Here is a 25,857-nt window from a genome sequence, read left to right on the forward strand (position 1 = left end):
TGATAGACCTGAGATCATATTCCGAGAGACTAAGAAAGAGGTTTCAGCTCTCGGGGCAGGGAGAAAATGAGACCTCACGAAATGAGGATGTGCATTTTTAAAGGGATGAGATTTTAACTTCACATCACAATTCAGTTGAAGATTTCCCTGTTTTCTTTAGCATTACAAACTCATAAATACATTCATATAATCCCCACCTTGCACATTTATATAAATAACTTCTAATTCCTGTAAACATAGAAAGTAGGTATTTATGGAAATATAATGTTATCACTCTTGAGATCCACTGAACAGGATATACTTGACCTGGCTAAAAATACAGATTTTCAGAACTCTCCCCAGGAATAGGTTGGCATTTTTAAAGTGTTCTACAAAAGAACATTGAGATCATCAGATGTGAGAACCAATATAATAATAATAAAAACTCACCAAACCCTGGCATCAGGACACCAAAGCTTATATTAATAACCATTTACTGCTAATGTCACAAGAGAATTATTTTTAATAGCCTAGATTTTAATATTGAGAGACCTAGAGCCATGGCTAGGAATCAGTGCACTCACATTAAGAAACAGGCTTGTACATCTTTGTCTAGCTTTAAAAAGCCTTGGATCAAGGTTAAGCTAATGAATCAGCTTGGCTAAATTAACAACAGAAGATCAATGAGAAGGCTTTTGTGATTTTCCAATTAATAGGTGATAGCTTATTATGAATTTGGTATGCTTGTAAGGATTCGAAACAGATGGGACGATGTAAATTTCAAGGAGATTAATATATAATGTAAAAACCTGGAGTTTAGAATCAGAAGACTTGGGCTTGAGGCCCAGTTCTTCTGATGTATTACCTCAGAGAAATCACTTTACCTGAGTTTCGGTTTGCTTTAACAGTTAGTGAAGCTCACATAAGGTAGATCACATGAGATAGTACATGTAAAAGGTGCCTTATAAGCTTTGATGTTCTTTTCAGATGTTAGTTATAGGCAAAACTGGTCAGAATATGAACATTTATCACATGGCCTTTGCAGTCCAAGGAAATGACATGGAAATCCTACTCACAATAAAGAGAAGTTGATCAAGTACATAGTATATTTCTATATCAGGTCATTTTCAGATTGCTTAGGAAAAATACTTTCAGGACTATTACACAGTAACTGAATATATTGCTACATCTGTAACAAGAAACCAGTTGTAAGCACTGCTTTGTAAAACAATGGTAAAGCATAAATAGTGTGAGTTAAACTACTACGCTACTAAAGGAAAGGTCAGCACATGGACTCTACCAAGTGCTTCATGGGAGAAAGATGTGGTAGTATGCTTCTGTAAAGATCTACAACTTTGCAAACACTATTTATAGTTCTACTCTGTCCTATAGGGTCACAGTGATTCAGAATCAACTTGATGGTGGTGAGTTTGGTTTGGTTTGGCATTAATATGTTAATCAATACTGCCCAGGAAGCAGAGGAACCTTGAGTCAATAGATAATTCTCAAGAGACTCACACTTGTCTAAAGTGCTGCTCTCTCCCACTGTTCTAAGCTGACTTCTTCAACGAAGAAGGTTAAATCAAAATAGAAGACAGTGTACAAGCTTAAATTAGCCACAAAAATAAATATGTGCTCATTTGCCTTGAGTCTTCAAATCATGAGGATCTTCAGCAGCAGTTCTAATGGATATAAAGACATAACCCTAAAAGAAAGTTAACACACTTGGCTACTATGTTCTAGTCCATATTTGTTTGCTTTTTATGGAATTGTGTTTATAGGAAAACATTAGTTGAGTATATTATAGACAGATGCTCAGATTCTATGCTTAACGATAAAATTGTAAAAGCAGGTGCAGAATCTGTACATATTCTCTGAGCTAAACAAAATGCAAAAGAATTGATAATTCTGAAATCTACATTCAAAATTAGTTTAGTCATCATTTCTTATGGTTATGGGGTAATGGATTTTGCCTGTATCACAGGCTGGTCCTGGCCCAGAAGACACTTTTAAAAAAAAAACCTGAAAAAGAAATCAATATACCCAATTGCAGGCTTTCTATTATAAAATTGTAATTTTGGAACTTCCCTTTTCACTAATGAAATAATGCGCTAAAATGATACTGTACAACTATTTATTAATTTCAGAGCCCTGATATAAAATACTCATGGTAAGGCAGGCTTACTCATGAGTCATATGATTCTGAGGGCAATTTAGTAAGCCTTGTATAGTGCCTTGAAAACCAGTGATCTGGCTTGTGGTTTCTTTAGCAGAGAATAAACATGTCTAGAAAATTGAGGAAGCTTTATGATGGAATTTCATAGAAAAGAATATTTCTGTTCCACTGAAGAATCAATGTGAGAAAGATATAGTTGATGCTTAATACATTTTTCATGCATTCGATGATAAGAAAGGTAGCCACTTGTTCCATCTTTTATAAATGGAGTGAAGTTGGTCATAGCGTGTGGATTTGGACTTTAACGTAAGTACAAGTTCACAACTATCTAAATTCATAAGCAATGAATTCAAGTGATAACAGGGGTGAACTCAGGAATTTATTTGGAGCAGCAAAGTCAGCATACATAAATGTGAGAGAGTCAGAAAAGCAGTTGCAAAGAACATGAATGATAATATTTCCTGTCCTCCTTCCAAATTCCATCAAACACATCCAAAGTACTCTTGAGGGCACTAGTCATTTACCAAGGAGTCGGATTAAGAAGGCTCTAACTTATCTCCTACTCTCAAGAGTTCTCAGCACTTCTGTTTACATTAAACCCGAAAAGCACTACAGCAAAGGCCTCCTTTCCATCTTGGACTGAGTCAAAGAATAAGAGATTCAAGTAGCTCTAGTTCCTTAAATTTCTGGAACCATCATATTGATCGATAATATTAAAATCCTGTCATTTTCCATATATGAAGTTAGCCAAAAGGAAAGATGTGGAATTCAGGGAAGAGAAATCATTTAACCATGTATGTCACCTGGTTCTTGCAGTGAATAATCATATCATCTAACATGGACTGAGAGGGCACTATATGAAGAGGACTACAGCAAATGCTTACATGAGTCTATGCTTCTATTGTCCAGCTTGACCTTCACGACAACTTTGTGACACAGATATTCGTATAACCTCCATTTTATAATGAAGTGGCTGAGATTTGTAAAGGTTGAGTGACTTCCTTGAGCTCAATGCCTAGTAAGCAGCAGAGCCAATCTTTAAAATCCAGAGCCTGATTCTATCATCTACCTTTTAGATCATTATGACAACTTTATTCTTTTCCTAATGAACATAAACAAAAATGTTTTCTTGGTAGATTATTCTCAAGTAGGTGACAATTATAGAAATATAATTCCCTTGTCCTCTCTCAATCCAAATGCTAGAGAATGTTCAGTAAACAAGCAAAAAAAAATTACCAAAAAGCCTTAATTCAATAATACAAAAATCCTGGAAAATTTTATATAAAATACAAAATTTTATATTTAAAGTAAATTTGATATGTTAAATTAGTACAATAACATTATATTTGACAGTAGTCAAATGACTCAAAAGTATATGTATAGATACATATATGTGTGTGTATGAATATATTTTACAAATAGATTTGTCTAATAGATTTTTAGCTAGTTTCACTCCATTACTCTAAGAGCATAACGCTGCCAGATGATCTAGTTACACACTCATGTGCTAATGCAAACTACAGTCTAAATTCTAGGAATCTGGATCCTACTAAATCTTAGAAGCAGAACAGTTGCTTAAATAAATGATAATGCAGATGCACTGGCCAAATGATAGTACAAATTCAGTCTAAAAATATTGGCAGCCAAACACTCAAAAACAGGTGCAAAAATAAATCCTCTTTTGCAACCCAAAACTCATTGTGCAGTATGAGTTTTGATACAGATAAGAAGGGACATGTCAAAAAAATATATCGGCAGCTCTACTTATTTTGCTTGGTCTCTAGTCCTCTAAGGGAACATTAAGCAGGAAGTGAAAAACAAATCTTCCAGAATCTGCCATCATCCAACATGTACATTAGAATCTAAATGAGAAAAATTTCCACTCCTCATATTGTACATAAGAGGTTGGGAAACATTCAACAATTATTAATAGACTGGTGCTACACATAATCAAATAAATGTAGAAAGAGAAAGAGGTGGACTTGATAGCTACACATCTTAGTTCTAATCATTGTCCTGTCACGTGTAGCTAAGTGACTTTCATCTACACACATAACTTGAATCTCAGTTTCTTTACACGTCAAATGGTGATGACATATCTTCATGGGGGTGTGTGACTTACTTGAAAATAATACATAAAAGGATATGCCATAATCTCTGGTCTATGGTAGGTACTTAATGAATTTTCCCTAAAAATACTTTTTCCACGTGTAATTTCATTGTACAACTACGACTTCATGTGGCTGTTGTGTGCAAAGCTATGCCACTGGTGTTTCATATGCTAGAAAGTGGACAGGTTTCAGTTAATCATCCAGACTAAAAGAGACTAGAAACTAATGGAGGTTACTTAAATTATTTCTCAACAACTGATAATTCTACCTCTAATATGGACCAAGGATATGTATAAACTTTAGATACATGGATGAATTTTGAGTTTGCATTTGATCATAACCCTTTATCTAAGAACAATTCATTCTTATGGCATGACCCTGCTCAATTCCTGCCCGCATGAAGTGATCACTGAAGACATGGGTGCTACAGCAAAGTGTGGTGAATAAACCAGATGGTGCCCAGCTATCAGAAAGGATAGCGACGCTATGTCTGGGGTCTTAAAGGCTTGTCTTAAAACAATCACTTATCTAAGTGAGGTGTTATCTAAAGCTACATGGAAGAAGCACATAACCCTGTGTGATTCAAGGATTGTATATAATATAGTCCAAATCTAAGGGAGAGAATGGTATCAGAGCTGAGATTTGGAATATACCATTCGCAGAGGCCATGGATGACGGTAGAGACCCAAATTCCATTTGCAGAGTCCCCATGTGAAGTAAGCCTCCACTGAACTCCCTCAGACCATTGACTAGGGACGTGGGTATTATTGCCCTCAGACAGCATCCACCAGAAAGCGGATCACCAGAGATATAGTTAAAAATTTTACAATCTTTTTTTCTTCAAAACCATTTCATTGGGAGTTGTGTAATAAACAGTATTATATAATTGTCATCACAGTTTCAAAGCATTACTTTCCTTCTTGAACTCGACATCAGCTTTTTGATACCCCCATTCCCCACCGAAACCACTGTACCCCCTGGCCAGCCCATACTCTGGAAACCCGTATTCTTTCTACTTGCTGTCCTTATAGGTTCATCAATCCTGGGTTTCCTATGCTGAAAAACAGATAAACATGTAGCAGAAATTCAAGAGGGTGACCTCCAATGACAAAGCTCATCTGAGATAAACCCCAATGAACAAACAAAACACAAACAGATACAGAAAGTGTTAAAAACCACATCAGGCTGAGTATGCATCAGAGCTGGGACCAGCTGAGAAGGTTTTAACTGTTCAACCCAGGTTTATCATGTTGATCTTTCATAGTCATCACTCCAACACATTCTGTTTGGTAACCAATTTCTTCCCATCACAGGAAGCCAATTTCTTATGTAGATCACACAAATCTATCTTGGGCTCCCACTGTCATCCATAGCTTTCTGCAAAACAGCTCCTAACAATTTAGACTCTGGTTCTAGTTCCTCCTTTGCTTTCATATTACATGATTTACAACGTTCGGGCCACTGATGGTGTGCTTCGTCCATGAGGATTTAGTTGACATCTCACTTAGATGGCTGCTTGTTTGGTAATGAGCCTTTAAGGTCCCAGATGCCATTTTATCTGATATCCAGGAACTATCTAATTTCTTCGCCACACTTTATTTTAACACCCATATCTTCTGTGTTTCCTTCCCGAGGGCCATGATGGAAGAACTAATCCTTCTTAATTGGAGCTAGGATTTCATGCTACCCCCAAACCCATTCCTGGATCTATATCTATTTATCGGCCATTGGTCCCTTTCAAAACCTCCTAGTGAATTTATGGTAGGGATTCATATCAATCATCCCCTTGGGTCATAACAATCTTCCTTTATATTGTCTTTGCTTAGCTCCTGATACTACAAAATTTATAATTTTATCCTTTGTTTTCCCTTTGAACCCATTTTTAAAATTTTAAATTTGTTCTAGTTTCTATAATTCTCTGTTTTCACCTGGACTGAGGCTTTCCTGTGTTTTATTTTTTTGTTGTTGGGATTTTTGGATGATTTTCTTTATATGAAATCCACGATAGATAATTTATAGAGATAGTAACTAGATTGATTGTTTTGGGGTTTGTTTGGGGTTTTTTTTGGCTACAACAGAGGAGGGTAGGGTGTGGGTAATGAGCTAATAATGACTGATACAAAAATTAAGAAAGTGTTCAAAAATTGAAGGTGGTGGTAATTGCACAACTCTTTGAATATATTTAAATCATTGAATTGTATGGTAAATGAAATACATTATCAATGAAACTTTTAAAAATAAAATGAAATAACGGGGGAAACTGGCTTAACTAATGATACTCTCAATGAATAGTGGTTACACATTGGGCTGCTAACCACAAGGTCAGCAGTTTGAAGCCACCCACCAGCTCTTCAGGAGAAGGAAATGGCATTCTAATCCTGAAAAGATTCCTGGTTCCTGAGTCTGCCTCAGTTTTTTCTCTTGTTACAACTCTTAATTGAATGCTCACTGGAATCAGATTACTTTGAGATAAGCCTGACAGAAATCAAATTCTCACAGTATAACTAGTCAATTTTAAAACAGGTTTGTTTTTTTTTAATTTTTGTGCTGATGGTTATATCTAATTTCTTAGTAATGCCTTTGCCACATTGTTAAGTGTCTGAGATTCCAAAGTCTGCTCTGTGAGTGACTAGGGGCTTCTCCATCCTTGAAGAGGGCTTGAAAACGGGCACAAGAGGAAGGACACTCCTTCTTGCCTTCTGTGGTTGCCAGCAGCAGTGGCCGGGACCACATCCAAGGGTGAGAGCAGAGGGTTCCCGTTAAGACGACTGGCTCACAGCTGCTCTGCTCTCTACGCGATGTTACTCTGCACCTGAATATTTTTGTGAAAACAGCCTTCCACTCCAGCTGCTTTCAAGCCAAATGAATCAAAGGTATCATTTATGCCAAAGGGACAGTTTTTAAAAGCACTTTAAAAGACTTCAAATGTCCACAGATTTAATTGAATGTTTTGAATATACAGGGATCGCAATGTATATTTCTCACTATAAAATGGAAACCTTCTAGACTGAATCAAAGTTGCCCACATTTCTGGCATCTATTTCTTATCAGGTTTCTAATGAAAACATTTGCTGATGGAAAGCTTCAACATAATAATATAGATGCAGATGACTGATTTATCTGAATGAACCAAAATTTTAAAAATATGTCCAGCTCACCTATTCACAACCTGAAAACCCGTCTATTCGATAATGGTAGCATGAGATTTAAAGTTTAAAAGGAGTCAAAAATACTTAAGGAGTTAGTAATAAAATATTCTGTATGAAATTTGAAAAGCTAGTTGAATTCCATAATTAATTTTCCCTGTGAGCTAGGACTACAACTTCTCAAGAGAATTAGAAAATTGCCAAGTGATAACATTAAAAAAATATTTCAAAAGGCAATTATGTAAAGTGTTCAGTTGATTTATGGTATGTTGCCACTGGAAAAATAAAGTTTAAACTCCCCCAGCTCTCTTTATATCTATACTATCTTTAAAAGAAAATGCTTTTAAAATTCCAAATATCTAAATTTAAACAAACAACATACATTATTTTGTTTCTAAAAACCTAGAAGTAATTACTTATGTTTAGGAATTCAATTTAAAATGGTCATAATTAAAAACAAGCATAAGAAGAATAAGTTTTACTGTTAGTATACATACCTTCAATGTAATACTATAGTGCCCAACAAATGTTGCATCTGTCCATGATCTTGAATGGGGTTCACCCAGAAATTCTATATGATACTTTTCAACATTTCCATCCAGGTCATAGGCCACATATTTCCTTTTAAAAGGATCAGTGCAAAGTATACCTGGCCAACTTTCAAAAGAAAATGTTTTTGAATTATTTTGATGCTTTATAAATTGCATACCATAATATATATGTCAGAATCATATATTAATTTCTTCCTTTGAGTATTAATGATTTTTCAACAAAATTTGAACATCCTAATACTTGCCTGTATATTTACAAGTGAAATAGTCACTAGATACATGTAACAAACTGTATCTTTGTAGATCGTGAAAACTATAGTAATCACAATTTACGATACACATAGACTGTAAGACGAAAGAATAATAAGTCAAAGAATGATATCCAGAGTCAATAAGAGACATTGAGGCACTGCTGAAAGAAAAATGAGAACTGATACATGCCAGGGTTAACTCTAATGAAGCAGAATGATTAATTAATAAAACGCAGCCCACTTGGTGGGAAAGAGCTGTTCCAACCAGAGGCAGGGCTGTGAAACAAGAAGGTCCTGGTAGCCCAGACTGAAATAACACTATAGGGGAAAACTACTATGGGAAAACCAGAAATAGACCTCAGCACTACTTTCCCCACTCCACCCCTTACCTCCATCTGCACCATTGGTATGTGTTCGAATCGCTAAAACCCTTCCACTCTGCAAGTAGAGTTTATGCTTGCAAAAAAGTAAATCTATAGGGACGTGTTCTTTCATGAACTCAACTGGCAATCCCTTGATCTGTCTCACTTTGCCCTTTGGGTACTCAATTTCCACATCTGTCCCTTCCTATCAATGTTCTGCTCTACGTGTCCTGGGTCTTTCTTTTTATATCCTAGCAGAGAGCTCTTGCCATTGACATAGCTGATACACAAAAACACAACAGCATTTCCATATGGAGACAGAGCAGGAAATCAGAGAGTAACCTGAAAATGTTCTGTGCTGTGAGAAAATAATTGCAAAGAAGTGATTCACATCAAAATTTTGGTTACAAAATTCTGTTTCAAAGTAAGTTTGAAAGCAAAATTAAATTTTACAGTTTCATAAGCAACTTTGAAATGCCTGATTACGAATGCAAATAAAAACAAATGTAGGCCTAGGGAAATTGGAATTTGAAATAATACATTTGGCCTATGATTTAAAATTAACTTGTAGTATCTTTGAAACAGTAAAAGTTAGGAAATTGACATAATTCTATCATAAGAATAACAAAGGAGGAATGTGACACAATTTAGAAAGTTGTCCTGGAAATCAAACAACTACACCAAAACGTGGCAAAGGATGAAATGGACGAGAACAGAACGATCTTTTACTCAGTGAATCACTTTAATAGCTATGATGTCCCTGCTTTGAGGCTCTGTTTATCGCATTGAATCCTCAGTCAGCCTGATGAGATGGGCATTTGACATTTCCTAGAACTCTAAACAAATCTCAAAGAGATTACAGAATATCCCTAAGAAGACCATGTCAATAAGAGGTGAAGATGGGATTCAAAAGAAGTCTTTTTGATGCCAAAGTCCAAATGTGGTCCAGTAGACTAGACCATCCTCAAGTTCCAGAGGCAGATATGGTATCGAATGAAAGGAAATCATAGGGAGGTTGTATCAATTCAGGAAAAAGAACTTCCAAAGAATTTATTAGTCCAGAAGTGAAATATCAAGTAGCAGAACTCTGAAATAAAATGGTTATTTTGTATTTACATCATCTAACGTAAAGGATCTAAGTCATGGACTTTAACATTCTATTCCTGGCAAAACCACACTACATATATCAACTGTGTTTTAAACATTTTAGCAATTGTTCTAGATTCTGACTTATTGTTCAGAGACTAAAGCAGGAAGGAGAGGCAGCCAATAAAGTCGGGAAGCTATGACTAGGGAGTGTGCAGTAGAAATCTGACAGAATTTTACAGATCAAGGTCCCAATGTGCAGGCAGTCAAGGGTCAGGTCAGCCAGTTTCCAGGCTGCACTGTAGTCTGCAGCACTGTGGAGCAGCAGGGCCGTGAGGCTCAAATCAGGGGACTACGGCGCCTGTTCTCCCTCTAGCAGGCACGAGCCCTCAAGCAGGTCATCAGCGCTCCAGAAACCAGGGTTCTACCCTGTGCTGTTGCACAATTTAAATGAACGCATGCCTTACACATTTGTATTTTTGAAATGTTAAAAATATGTAAGTATGCATGTGAGGTAAATAGTGCAATTGATAAGCAGAGAGAATTCTACCAAAATATGTTTTGCCTAAGATGGATAATTATGTAGGAAAAGCGTCAACTTGACACTTAAAATTTAGAACCTCAAGGAAGCATGCAAACGATGCTTTGAAGAAACTAAAATATCAAAATTTCAAAATCCATATACTTCTTGCATTTGAGGACAACCAATTACTGATCTTCCAATACATTATCACTGAGAATCATGTTATAAAACCATAAATATAAAATGTCTTCATCTCATATATACAGGTTAACAGCACAATGTAAACTAATAAAAGATATTCTATGTTTGGCATTCTTAATGTAAAAAAAATGTACATCAGGTAGTTGCCAAGTCCCAAGATGAATGATACAGAAGTGATAATTCTTAAAAAAAAAAAAAAAAAAAAAAACAGGCATTAGGGATGAAGAGTGTGTGAAATGTTCCGGTTTCCAGGCTGCCCCTGGATGCTGAACAGAGTCCTATGGTTCTTGGTTCTGTCTAAGGGCCAGGGAGGCTGGGATCTGTTCACCAACTCTAGCCAGGGGAAAGGAAGCATAAGAGGCATGAAAAGTTATTCAAACCATCTGGGACCCACAGATGGCAATATCTTAGAACGAGAAGTGAGTGATGATGTAACTGGACAATGGAAAAGACTGTGATTATTATCAGGTTCATGACAGCAACTTCTCATTGTTAGTGAGTGGGTCTCATAAGGCTGATGTAACTGGACAATGGAAAAGACTGTGATTATTATCAGGTTCATGACAGCAACTTCTCATTGTTAGTGAGTGGGTCTCATAAGGCTATAGAAGTATGATATGGGCAAACATTGAAAACATCAAGGACTTCTAGGAGAACAAACAAATTTGCTTCAAAGACATATGGCCAGGATGTTCTTTAGAAGAGACGATGGCAAAACTGTCTCACACATTTTGTATGTTATTAAAAGAGACCAGTCCCTGAAAAAGGATATCAAATAGATGATTGGTGAAAGTGAGAGAGACTTTCGATGAGATGGATTAATACAGTGGCTGCAACAATGGGCTCACACATAAACAACAATGGTGACCATGGCACAGAATCAAGCAATCTTCTTTCTGCTGGTCACTACGAATCCTGATGGTCACTAAGAACCGACTTGATGTCACCTAACAACAACATTAAACTGTGCTTAAAGCTTCGATTGAGTTCACCTTTTAAATTGACATTGGAAATCAACATTTGCAAATAAAGCCACTCAAAAGAAAAAGACTTCGACAAGAAAGTAAGCCGTTAAGAGTACGTGACAGCTGCAGTGGAAACCCACAGGTACCAGAAATTGAGGATTAGCAGCTATTTAAAAAGCAACCAAATTTTAATTGCTATGGTTGTTTAAACTTCTGTAAAATGTAAGAAACTCATGCTTAACACTAGGTGATTCAGACCTCATGGTACTTTCTAAAAAGATTATCAAGCAAGTTTACATTATAATAAGTACCTACTATGTCCAGTTTCAAACAGTGTAAGGATTTGTTACACTGAAGTCATGAAACAGAAATATTTTGTAGGTATTATATGTGAAATTATTTGTAAGTGTTCTGATAATCCCCTGGATATCTCAATCAGGGCCAAGAATATTTTATTTAAATTATTACTCTATAAAATTAGATGCTAATGAAAGAAAAAGACTTGATCGTGTATTTTACATCATAGAAAATATTAGAGGCTGACTTAAAGATGAATCATGAAAAGTATTGTCATGTGTCCAAACAACAGGGCATTTTAGCATTTCTCCAGGCAGAAGACTCCTGGTTGGATAGCTCTGCTAAACATGAATTGCTAAACTGCAGGAAACGCTGAGCAGAGGCGAGACACCGAAAACATGATTACTCCCCTCCATCGGCTGTACCTATCGTCATCTCTGACTCTGACTGAAGGAAGCTGGTGTCCATTTCTTGCCCTTACATCAACCTCAATTTGAGTTCCCAAACTGTCAAGCATGATAGTGCATTCTGCACTCTTGCTTCGTGGTGTGTCCCTCTGGTATTGCTGAGAAACACTCTAAGTTAAAGGCAGAGAGTCGAGCAGCCGACCAGTGTGAGGGTTGAAAGAAGCGTGTGGTCCCCTTCAGGAGGAGTGGGCAGAGGAGGGAAAACACACAAACAAGGTCATGTGGACATCAAATGTTACAATTGATGGGGATGGGAGGGATTCTGACGGGACAAGTACGCTCACGGAAAGTGCAAATGTGTCATAAAGAGACGAATGCTTATTTATTTTTATCCAGTGGAAAATAATTTGAAGAACCACTGATAAGGGATGTGAATAACCTCGCCCTCAGAATACATTGAAAAGTGAATTAATGCAGATATATTTGGGTTACACTTAATCTCATTTGTTTTCCTTTGTGATCCATTTTTAATTTGTTCTGGTTTTCATTAATTTATGCTTTGTTTTGCATTGAGGTTTTTCTATGTTTTATTTTGTTGTTGTTTGTTGGAGGGTTGTATAAGTTTCAGTATATGAAATACAGGACAGTTAAATCTACAGAAGCAGTAACTAGATTAATAATGTCTTAGGGCAAAGTCAGGGGAAGTTAGAAGGAAATGAAGAGTGAAAATATGAAATAAATGTTCTAAAATTGATTGTGGTGATGACTGTACAACTCTTTTTAACATATTTAAATTATTGAATTGTATAGTATGTGAATTACATGCAAATGAAATAGTTAAAGTTTTAAAATGAATAAACATGAAAATAAATTAAATATAAAAAGAAGTAAGTAAGTTTTGTTACTCAATACAAAGATATACAAATCTTGCATTTGGTCTCTACCTATCTGCTCTGCAAGAATTCTGAACGGACTAGGAAAAGAAAAACTAAGTTTGCAATGTTTAAACAGGCTTAATTATAAAATATTGATCAAATAACATAGTGGTTAGCTACAAAGAGCCAAAAATTAAAAGGAAAAAGTAACGTTGTATATCTCATTTAGTACAGGAAAATACATTGCCAAGCAGAAATGAGGGCTCTTTGTAGCATAACTGCTTTAGCTATATTTACATGAACATTTTATAGAACTTTCTGATAAGTATTAAAATTACTTTAAAGAAAAGATATTTGCATTCTAAAAATTATTGTCCAGTTTAGTAATAAAATGTACCTTTAAGTTAGCAAAGAAAAATAGTGACAATTTTTAGATATAACATATAAATTTATAAATCAAGATTTCTGCTGCTTTTTTCTGCATTAAAAAGTATTATTTGGGGGTTTCTTATTTGCATTCTTTTATATATATAATTTTGTTGGAGGCTCTTAAGCTCTTATAAGAATCCATACACCAATTTTATCAAGCACATTTGTACATATATTGCCATCATCCTTTTCAAAATATCTTTCTACTTGAGCCCTTGGTATCAGCTCCTCTTTTGTCCCTCCCTCCCCACTCTCCCACCCTCATGAGTCCTTGATAAATTATAAATTATTATTTTCTTATCTTACACCACCTGCTGTCTCCCTTCACCCATGTTTCTACTGCTTGTTCTGTAGGGGTTGGGGGAAGGTGAGCTATATATTGATCATTGAGATTGGTTCCCCCCCTTTCTCCCTCTCCCCATATTCCTCATACCCTCAGAGTATCACTACTCCCATTACAGTTCCTGAAGGGATTATCTATCCTGGAATTCGTGTGTCGAGAGCTCTTATCTGTATAGTCTAGTCAGATTTACAAGGTAGAACCAGGGTAACAATAGTCAGGGGAGAAGAAGCATTAAAGAAGTAGAGGAATGTTGTGTGTTTCATCAGTGCTATACTGCACCTTGGCTGACTTATCCCTTCTTTTGACCCTTCTGTGAGGGGATGTTCAACTGTCTACAGATGGGCTTTGGGTCTCCACAACGACCCCCCTCATTCCCATCTATATGATTGTTTGTTTTGAGTCTTCTGATGCCTATTACTTGATTCCATTGATACCTCATGATCACACAGGCTGGACTTTCCTGCACAATGGCTGATTGTTTGACTTCAAGCCTTTCAGACCCCAGACTCGCTATCTTCTAATAGCCAGACACCATCAGCTTTCTTCACCACATTTGCTTCTGCACCCAATTTGACTTCAGCAATCGTGTCAGGAAAGTGAGCATCACAGAATATAACCTGGTGGTTAATAGAATAAAGTGTTCTTGCATTGAGAGAGGACTTGAGTAAAGGTCCAATGTCCACCTTGGTACTTAAGATATAAATATAAGTACATAGACATTTCTTGTCTTCCTTGGTACTTAACATATAAATATATGCACATAGACCTATATCCCTAATGCTATATTAATATATTTCAAAAAACATGCCTATATTTATACCTCTATAAATATCTTTTGTCTCCTAGTTCCTTCCTCTATTTCCTTTTACTGTCATCCTGTCCCACTATCATATTCAACCTTCATTCGGCTCTCAGTAATTCATCTCAGCTACCTTGCAATTGGTCAATGCCCACAAGGCATTGTACACCCTCCTTGCCATCGATTTTAGATCTCTTGTTCCCTTGTCCCTGGGTTTGTTGGTTCCCCCTTCCTTGTCCCCCATGTCCCCTTTTGCCTGTCCCTGCATAATCATCCATCCTGTTGTTTTCTCCTTGGGATAGTTTATTTTGACATTCTTATTTAGACATGAAAAAAAAGAAGAAAAGGGGGGACACTATAAATAGTTCCAGGTCTGTCTGCTGACCTTATCTATGTTTTCTGATTGAGTCTAATGAGGTGGCAAGCCCTGCCCTCCAAATCTGAAGTCTATTTTGGGGATTCCTTGGGAACTTTTTGCTTTGCTCCCCTTGTTGTTAAGTTGCATATCCTTTGTTTTTTTCCCCAGTTTTGGGGTGTCCGACCAGGCACAATTCCTGCTCTATTTCTCCAGTGCTGTTCCCTGCAGCGCTGTGGGACAGTGAGGGGACATTTTGTCTCATGGTGGGGCCTTCCCTATGATCCTCTTTGTGCTTTGACTACTCTTAGCAAGAATGTCATCCCAGGGGCTTAGTGGGACTTGGCCTCTCTCTCTCTCTTTCCCTCTTAGTTTGCTCCCCTGTGGTCTGGGCAGACCCACCACTCTCCCTGGGCGGTATCTTCAGTGCTTTCCTCTGTAGTGCAATCTTCTGGGGATCAACAAAGGTGGGATTGGGAGCAGCCCCACAGACCTCTCTGTTAGTTCACTTCTTCATGCTTGTGTGTTGCCCTCAAGGCTTGGAGAACTAGGTTGCAGTCTGGTCCCTCTCTCCCTTTCCTGTGGAGACATAATCAATACCTTCCCCACTGGTGGGTTAGTGCACTGTTCTCAACTTTCCACATCCTCTTTTCTTTCTTTCTTTTCCCCCCCCCTTCTTTCCCCTTCCTTTTTAGTTTGCTGCCATATGCATCCCTTGGTTGGATCTGACCCCTGCTAGAGTGCTGGGGCCTTGCCCCTAAAATTTATATTTGCATTCTTTTACTAATGTATAAATATGCTTTTATATAAAATATGGATGTATTGATGGGAAACTTCCTCTTCCCATCAGCTTCTGCAGTTAAGTACAGTCCAGGAATAGCATCCAGTTAATGATGATTTGCAACTCATCCATCTTATGTTCCACAGTTTGGGGCTTAGGCTCAACTTAAGCATCCAAACCACATTTGGGTATAAACATATGACTACTAAAATTATGCTTAAGCATACTTCCACTGGATAAAAAATGTATAAACATGAGCCCCTTCATGATATATTTGCATGTTTCATGAAGTTATTTGTTCTGTCAAAATTCTCCCTCGACTCAATATATTTCTTCATCAGATATTCTTTTGACATTATTCTGTTTGTAGAATCAGATTGTTTGTATTTTATAATGGAACTTGTGAAGGTTTAGTAACTCTAATTTAAGGAATGGGTTTATTTTATGCCATTTGTCCGAATTATTACATTGGAAAATTTATTAGGAATTTCTTTTGCCATTTTATATTGGTAATTGAGGGTTAGGGTTTGCAATTAGAACTGATGCATGTTTTGCTACAGTCTCTAAATTATCTCTGGTTATGGACATCAAAATGTCTGGAAAAATATGGCCATATCTACCTTCTTGCTTACTAGAACGAGTATAGTATACTTGACTGCATAATCACATTTCTCATCATTAAAAATGCACAGGTGAGCACAGATTTATAGACTACCAAATTCAAATTTAGGTATATTTTTCTTCTTATTCAATAGCACCAATAATAAGTATACTGTTAACCTTCTAGAAGCCATCCAATTTTATTTCTTAAATAAATTATTTTATAGATTTTGAAATTTCAAGTGGAAAAAACAGCTAGCCTGCTGCAAAGGAATTAACAGTGTCACATTTTATGGGTCAAATTTCTTTATCCAATGGCTTTGAAGATTTAAGGACTCAATTTTGTCAACATCTTGTTCTTTCTCTAAAGAGTTGACAAATGAGACTACAAATACATTCATAAATAACTTTAAAATGTCTCATTCATCACCCCGTGAAATCTGTGTTCATAACCATTCTTGTTTAAATATTTTCTCTCATACAATTATCTTGTTAATCTTCATATTCATTTTATTATTTTAATTAATTCATGGCAGCACATTGGTAATATAACTTTGTTCTCAACATTATCACATTTTAGTTCTTTTTAAATCCCTCAGTAGTAAAGGGAAGTATCATGGAGAGATCACCCGTATGACAAGTAGTCATCTACGTGAGGTATCAGCTAAGAAAGAGCACAACAGCCTTTGCGATCCAAAGATTGTAAATACTAAAATCCAAGATTAAAGAAGGGAATTGTGTTTGAGCTTAAATTCTGAGTGCCTGGTTTGCAGAAGACTATGGATGACAGTGAAAGCCCAAATACCCATTGTGATGAGTCTTCATGCAGATTACGTCTCCATTGAATTCCCTTGGACCATTGGCCAAAGGTGTGAACAGTTTCGTCCTCAGAAAGAGTGCATTGGAAAGCGGACTACTGCAGATATAGTTAGACCGAAATGTGTTTTCCCTTTTGACCCATTTTTTAGTTTGTTTGAATTTCTATCATCTTCTGCTTGCACTTGGACTTAGGTGTTTTTGTGCTTTATTTTGAGACCTGCACCAGCTTCACAATTGTTCTTATTTTTTAGTCCATTGTTGCCTCCACTGGAACGATACATCTTACCAAGGGCCTTCTTCTTTTTCACTGCCCCTCTACTTGACCAAGGGTGAGATCTTCTCCAATGACTGATCTCTCCTGACATTTCCAAAACATGTGAGACAAAGTCTTACCATCCATGCTTCAAAAGAGCATTATGGATGTATATTTTGCAAGAGTGATTCATTTTTGCTTTAGGAAGTACAGAATACAATATTTTTTTACCATCACTATAACTCAAATGCTTCCATTCTTCTTCAGTCTTCCTCATTCAATATCCAACTTTCACATGTATATGAGGCAATAGAAAATACCATGTGTGTACCTTAGTTCTCAAAGTAATACCTCATTTTCATCATTTTAAAGAGGTCTTGTACAGCAGATTTACCCAATACAAGGTGCCCTATTTCCTTTTGACTCTTGCTTCAATGAGCATTGGTTGTGAACCAAAATAATATGAAATTGATTTGTAAGGTACAATAATTGTATGTAAATAAAACTTTTTTAAGACAGAGATTTGAAGAATAGGAATGAGATAATTGCCCCAAATTAATTTATTTTAAGTTCCAAATGAGCTATTAGAACAGATGATTTTTGTCTTTTCAGAGAAAGTTCAGAACTAGTTGTTTGTTTAAAGGTGAAAATCCTTAAGGAGCAAAGGTGAGCATAAGCAGATCAATTAAGAGTCAGTCAGGGTTCCTTCTAGGAGAGTTGAGCCGGGTGCTTCGGTGAGTTAGAAGTAAGCCACTTATTCTTTTATTGTTGTTTAATTTTATTTATGTTAAATTAATTCATGTAAAACAACAACTGAAGGCATTGGAGCCATCTGTGCATTGTGATTACTTCAAAATGACCAACAACGTTCCTTTCCAGGTGGTATAATATAAATTGTGGGGAGATAAATGCAAATAAACACCAGAAAATGTATAAACAAAGCAGGGAGGAATTCAGCTAGAAAAATCTTCATAAAAGGCAAGTTTATATGCTTGATATTTTGAGACAGCAAAAGAAGTGTGGGGTCTCAGACTATGAATCAGAAAAAAACGTTTTCCAAATTTATTCTGTAGATTCTGATTCCAAAGATGATGAAGCAAATTGACTTCCTCTGTTCTTGCCTGTATGTATATCAAACATCCCAGGCAATACTTGAGATGGAATTGGCTCAATGGTACTAATAGAAACAAAATATATAAAACAAAGTTCAGTAGATTCTGAAAGGTAGAGACAAGATAGGGCAGTGAAGAACTTTTAAACATGAAGAATGATATGAAAGGGACAACAGATGAACTTTCTTTTAGCCTCATATATCCCAGATTGAGGTACTAAAGAAATCAAAACAAAACAAAATCACCACCATCAATTCAATCCCGCTCCTAATGATCATAATATGACAGCCTGAGGCTGTAAATCTTTAAGGAAACAGAAAGCCTCCTCTTTCCCTCTTGGAGAAACTGGAGGGTTCAAACTGCTGAACTCACAATTAGCAGTCCAACACATAACCCCCTACAAGACATACACACACAACCAAATGAATACTTACTCACCAACTACCATCAAGTCAACTCCTACACATAGCAACCCTAAAAGAAAATACTAAAAAGAACTAAACAGGAATTTAAAAACTAAAATATAAAACAAAAATTAAAAGCTCAGAATGTATACTCAATAGCAAAGTATAGATAGAAGATGAAAAAGTCAGTGTACTTGAAGATAGAACAATGAAAATTATCCAGCCTGAACAATAAAGAAAATAGATGATAAATGAATTCTGACTTACTCCTTTAAAAATTAGGAATTCATTTCACATAAAATTATACAAGATCATTATAAAATGTAACACTATAGTAATAAAGAATAACGTTCCTATGAAAAATGATTACAGACACATGCCATCAGAGAAAATGAAAAATGTAACCAGATGTTTCAAGTTGAGAAAATAACGTTATTCAAAAATAATATAAATCAAAATTTAAAAATCTAAAAGCATGAGATGATTAGAGAAAAAGCAAGTTTAAAAAGAGAGATGACAAAGTGAAAAAACTAGAAATATATATATATATATATATTTTTTTTAAGAACCAAGACTGTACTGAAAGGATTACTTAAAACAAACAAATTCAATGGATAATACCTTTAAGGAGGAGGAAAAAAGTGAAAGGGAAAATATTTAAACTTATAAAGAATTTTTTAAATAAAACAGTTCAAGAAAACATGATACTGAAGATAAAGTAATCAACCATAATAAAAAGTGCTCAAAAAAGAAAACCAAAGCAATGCAAAGAACAAATATAAAGCCTTAAGTTTAAGGAAATTTAACCAAATTAAAGACTTAGAACTATAAAAGTACACATTGCAAATTTGGCGAAATCAGTCCAGAATGGTAAGTCCTGAGATATACTCCATTAAAACTAGAGAAATGTAAATAAAAAGTTGGTTTTGTTTTAAATAAGCATATAGTAATCATTTCAAATGTCCATGAAACTTTACAAAATAGGATATGCTGGACCAAAGAATACGTTTCAGGAGAAATAACTAATACATTTATAATAAAATTTAGTAATAATAAAATATTTTTAAACTTCTAAATATTTAGTAATTTAAATACGCACTAATAGACAATCCATTTCAAATAATAAATCATAAGGAAAATTAGAATTTCAAACTGAATAATTAAAAAACAAAATTTTGGGATATACATAAAGCTGCATTTAGAGAGAAATTTATAGCTTTATAATTTCCTCTAATATAAGGAAAATACTTTAAATTCAGTGACAAATTTTCCATTTGAAAAGCCAGAAAAAGAAGCATGAATTAGATCTGAGTAGTAGGGGAAGAATAATGAGGCCAGCACACATAAATATATCAGACAAACAATAGAGAAAATAAACAAATCCAAGAGTTAACTAAACATCAAATCCCAAAGCTAACTAAAAATCAAATGCATAAAACAGCACAACTATACCTCAAAATTTATTGTAAGACTACAATGAAATCCTTACCTTGGCCAATTATGTAATTTTACCAAAACCAGGCTTCCAAGAGGGAGCTGTGAATAAACTATCTTAAATCCATTTTGATGAAGCTGAGATTCTTCAGGAAAGTCTTCTTCAGGAACAGAGCACTTACTGTATCTCGAGTCCATGTTCATGAAGCAGTACCACGGTTCACTGTGATCAACCTTGGCTGCATCCTCACTTGACAACAATCTCCATTTCAAACAATTTTCCTTCTCACATTGAACCCACACTTTGTTTACATACATGCTGTTTTCCAAGGAGGAATCCATTGTAGTGATAAGGTAATTATTCAATTATCTCATTCCCCAGTATTTTTTTCCATAATGATTTTAGTCTGGAAAATAGATGAGGAGGAAAATGTAAAAACAGCAACAACAAGAATTCAAAAGTATAAGATAGACAATTTAACTCCAAAGCAGAGAAATTCCTCTTTGATATCACTTTATGCACCCCCTCTCTATTTTACAAAGATTGTCTATGCTAAATTATGATATGATTCTCTTTCTACCTTCTCATAAACCAAAGGGGGAAAAAGGCACATCATTTTGGACATCAGATACTGCAAAATTGAAAATAAGAAAAGTATGATGGAATGGAAAATGAGTAAAATTTATTCATAATTCCTATAAACCTACTAAATTGCATGCATCTGGTAAGCTGTCCAATATATTTCTGCTATTAACATCTAAGCCTTACAACATATTGACTACATACCAAGAATTATTCTAAGTATGTTATATACACAGCTCATATAGTCTTCTCGGTAAATCTATTGTGCAAATTTTTCAAAAAAATAAAGAAATAAGTAACTGATTTATGATCCTGGAGTTGTAGGTGACACAGTTGGGATTTGAATGAAGACAGTTTGGCTCCAATTTCTGTTATTTTATCCAAAAGCAGTACTAGATGCCTTTTTCTAACTCCTAGTAAAATCAAATGTAACAAAATGTATCTCAATAGGAAAATTTAAAATTAATTCTTTGAAAAATCAACGGAATCTTTTGTTTATGTAGGTTTGCTCTTCTCCATTATTAATTCAAATAGCTTGTAGGGGGAGCACTCTCCCAGAACTTTTTATCATCAACATTTTAAACATATAAAGAACTATGTGTAAACTAATAAAACAATATAAATAAAATATAGGTAAAGATCATTATTTGTAACTTACTTTGTAATACATAATAAATTTCTTTTTAAAATACTTTGATATACCATGTTCCTAAGTTACAGAACAACACTTCTCAATTGTAAACACTACTTGAAATAGCTTAATTTAACTTTAGTTAAGCCTAATTGACCATATGTTGTGATATTTCTTCTTTAATATATTCATACAAATCAGTTTGTCAATAATTGTTTTAGATTTCATATACATTAATTTACTGCATAGAATACAGCTGGCCAGTATATTTAAGCTACCAAAACTAAGCCATAACAATTCAACTATTGTTCAAATGTTCATCAAACTTCCAATACCACTGCCATGAAGTTGCTTCCTATTCATAGAGACCCTATATGAAGGGTTAGAACTGCGCCTGTGTTTCCAAGACTGTAACTCTTTATGGGAGTAGAAAGCCTCATCTTTTCTCTGTCAAATGGCTAACCTTGGGGTTAAGCAGCCCAAATGGTAATAACTATACCCCTAAAACTAAAGGTAGGGGTGAAGAAATTGAAGAATTCTATTAATTTCTTCAGTCTGAAATTGTTCAAGCATGCACCCAATATGCACTGATAATTAGCGGTGATTGGAATGCAAAAGTTGGAAGGAAGAGTAGTTGGAAAATATGATCTTACTGATAGAAACTAAGTTGGAGAATGTATTATAGAAATTTACAAGACCAGTAACATGTTCATTGCAAACACATTTTTTCAACAACATAAATGGCAATGATGCATGCGAACTTCTCCAGATGGAAGGGTCAAGAATCATAGATTACATGTATAGGAAGAAAAGATGGGGATGCTCAATATCAATAGCCAAAATGAGGCCTGGGACTGACACTAAAATAAAGCATTAATTGCTCATATGTATGTTGATTTTGAAGAATAAAATTGAAACCTCATGAGAGCCAAAATATGACCTTGAATGTATATCCTACTTGAATTATGAGAGCATCTCAAGAAGAGATTTGACTCACTGAACACTGACAGAAGACCTGATGACCTGTGGGTTGACATCAAGAATATAATACATGAAGAAAGCAAACTCTAAACAAACTCACTGCCATTGAGTTAATTCTGACTCACAGTGATCATAGAGGACAGGGTAGAACAGTCCCTGTGGCTTTCCAAGACTGTAATTCTTTACAGCAGTAGAAATCCCAGTCTTTCTTTCTCTGAGTGACGATAGTTTCCAACTGCTGTCAATCGCATAACCACTACACCAAAGAAAGTAAAAGGTAATTTAAAAGACAGAATGAAAAAAAAATCAAAATGGATGTCAGAATAGACTCTAAAACTTGCCCCTGATCACATATTTACTGAAGTAAATGGAAGAAATAATGAAACCAAAGAACGTAGTAGAAAATTTCAAAGGAAAACAATAGAAGATAAAGTATTATATTGAATTGTCCAAAGACCTAGAGTTAGAAAATAAAAAAAATAAGAACATGCTCAGCATATATGAAGCTGAAAGAACCAAAGAAAAATTCAAGATTAAAGGTACAATATTGAAAGATTTCATGGGAAGAATATTGAATGAAGCCAAAAGCATCAAAAGAAGATGGAAGGAATACACAGCTATTGTACCAAAAAGCAGTAGTTGGCACCCAACAATTTCGAACAGTAGCATATCAGGAAGAGCCAGTTATACTAGAGGAGTTCAAGTCACATTAGAAGCATTAGTCAAAAGGAAATCTCCAGGAATTGATGGAATATCAATTGAAATGTTTCAAAAAGCTGGTGAAGCACTAGAAGCATTGGAAAGATAGCTACCTGGCCAACTGACTGTAAGAACTTCATATTTTTACCCACTCCAAAAAATGTGACCCAACAGTATGTGGAAATTACCAAGGTGTATCATTAATATCACATGCTAGCAAAATTCTGCCGAAGAACATGTAAAAATAGTTGTGATAGTACATCAACAGGGAGCTGCCATGAATACAAGCTGGATTCAGAAGAGGTTACGGACTGAGGTATGTCATTTCCAAAATCAGATGAATCTTAGTTGAAAACAGAATAACAAAAAGATATTTTTTTGTGTTTCATTGACTATGCAAAGACATTTGACTGTGTTGATCATAATACACTATGGATAACATTGAGAAGAATAAGACTTCAAGAACACTTCATGGCATTCATTTGTAACCCCTACATGGCCTAGGAGGAGTCATTCTCATAGAACAAAGAAACGCTGTGTGGTTCAAAATCTGGACAAGTGTGCATCATGATGGTATCTTACATTATATTCAGTCAGTCTGTATGCCGAGCAACCACACTAAATGAAGAAGAATGCCACATCAAGGTCAGAGGAGGGGTTACTAAGACCTGCGATATGCATATGCAGATGACACGACCTTGCTTCATACCTTTATCCTACAGACTAAAACACTGCTTGGTCCTGCACCATCCCTTAGATTGGATCACAATAGTTCAATCTTCAACCATGAGTTGGGGTAAGGGACAACTCAACAACCATATTAACTGCAACAACAAATTAATCAATAGCTCCATCTTTCACCAACATAGTACTGATGATCGTCTTGTTCTTTATTCCATTTCTTTCGGGACTCAAATTCAATGAGCCGACATTTTCTGCCATTTGGGAAGTTGTCAGATGTCCCGAATGAGGTTTGTCATCAATCGACATTTCACTTTTTGAAATAAGAAAACCACTCATACTCTTTTGAGTTACTCCCATAATACTATCCTTGTAAGTTGTGTTCAACATCACAACAGTTTCTGCAGCATTTTTCCTGAGCAAGAAACACACAGCCACACACTGTTCTCTTAAATCGGCCGTCACAAAAATTTAGGTTAAAAGAAAAATGAGGTTTGCGCGAAACTACTTTAACTAAAAAATTCACTGTGACCAGAGAGAACCTTCCCAAGTAAGGCCACTGGGTGCACTAACACAGAGCGAGTTGCTCAGTGCTTGCCTAGCGGGAAAAATGTGTAACTATGAAAACTTCTCTGGGTGGAGCTTTTCTGGTTTTGTTTGTTTTTGGGTAGCCCTTGTATGCTCTTTACTTTAAAGAGTTTGGCAGTTTCACTGAAACATGATCTTCTTTATTCCATTTTGGAATTGTTATGTCTCCTGATATTCAATCATTTTTCTTTTCAGGTCTTGTCTTTGTGATTCCATATTCTCTGAAATATATTTTTGACTCTATTATATAATTCCTTTTAAAGTGATTTTCATATATTCCAAAACTATTGCCCTGCAATGATACATGGTAACTTCCTCAGCTCACCTTCCTCAGTTATGTTTACTCTATTGATGAGTTTTTTTATTTCAGAATTTTTATATGTAGAATTTTATTATTATCATCTTGTCAAGTCTATATTGTTATTTCCATCTCTGAAATCTATTTATATTCAAAATATACCAAGTCAAAAAGGACTGCTACTAGGATTCCAATTCATACTTACATGGGTTTCTTCTGAACAAAATCAGCTTAAAATATCTTTGTGATTAGGATCACTGCACACAAGTTCTCTCAGTCATACACTTAACATAGTCTTATTAGGGTGCCTTCTAAAAATGAGGGCGCTATATTGTCATGGAAAAAAATGATTATGAGTTCAGTGCTAGTATCAAGTAAACACCTTCCCAAGGCATTGAAGTGTTGCAGCAAGTTTACGGGAAAGCTCTCACACAGAAGAAAAATGTTTTTAAATAGTTCATGTGTTCTAAGGAAAGTCAGGAAGTGATTAAAGATTGGACAAGAAAGAAAACTGTCAACCACTACAAATGAAAAAATTGTGACTGAAGTCCAGAAATTGGTGCACGAAAGCCATACTATTACCAATGATGTGATAGCTACTAGAGTTGGGAATCTCACATGGCTCAACATTTTCAATTTTAAGGGATCCTCTTAACCTCAGCAAGATTTTGACTAGGTGGACATCAACAACATTGCATGAATGTACGTGGGAACTCTGTAAATGATTTTGGGCTGTCACAGTCATCTATGACCTTTGGAAACCAGGATGCTCAGAATTTAAGCGCTAGTACAATTCTTCACATTTTGCTATGCACCCTTATCTTCAGTGACTCTTCATCAAGGCTAGTGTCAAGCAGGGCCACAACATAAAACTAATTGTCCTTCAACTATGGCTATGATTAAGTGGTAGCTCAAAAGGCATTTATATTTAAGTTTATATATATACCTATAGGGTCTAACTTTGGACCCTTGGTGGCATAGTGGTTTCGTGCTCAGCTAATCGCACGCTTAGAAATTTGCACACACCAGTTGTTGTACAGGAGAAAGAAGGTGCTTTCTACTCGCATAAAAGGCTACAGTCACAGAAACCCACAGGGTCGTTTCTACTCTATGCTGTAGGATCTCTGTCAGTCATAA

The 25,857-nt window shown here is 35.6% G+C and overlaps 1 protein-coding gene and 1 pseudogene across 2 annotated transcripts in view; one reads left to right on the forward strand and one right to left on the reverse strand.

The window, feature by feature from the left end:
- Nucleotides 1–25,857, reverse strand: part of ZCWPW2 (zinc finger CW-type and PWWP domain containing 2) — a 149,775-nt gene that overhangs the window by 80,805 nt on the left and 43,113 nt on the right. For both annotated transcript variants that reach the window (XM_075548940.1, XM_075548941.1), the window contains 2 exons: nt 20,315–20,666; nt 7,910–8,069 (listed from right to left, as the gene is read on the reverse strand). In XM_075548940.1, the coding sequence (XP_075405055.1) occupies nt 7,910–8,069; nt 20,315–20,601 (447 nt within the window). In that variant the 5' untranslated portion in view covers nt 20,602–20,666. The remainder of the gene's footprint in view (nt 1–7,909; nt 8,070–20,314; nt 20,667–25,857) is intronic.
- LOC142447752 (small nucleolar RNA SNORA40) lies at nt 3,752–3,893 on the forward strand (annotated as a pseudogene).

The sequence above is a fragment of the Tenrec ecaudatus genome, chromosome 4 (assembly GCF_050624435.1).
Source record: "Tenrec ecaudatus isolate mTenEca1 chromosome 4, mTenEca1.hap1, whole genome shotgun sequence".
Classification (NCBI taxonomy): Eukaryota; Metazoa; Chordata; class Mammalia; order Afrosoricida; family Tenrecidae; genus Tenrec; species Tenrec ecaudatus.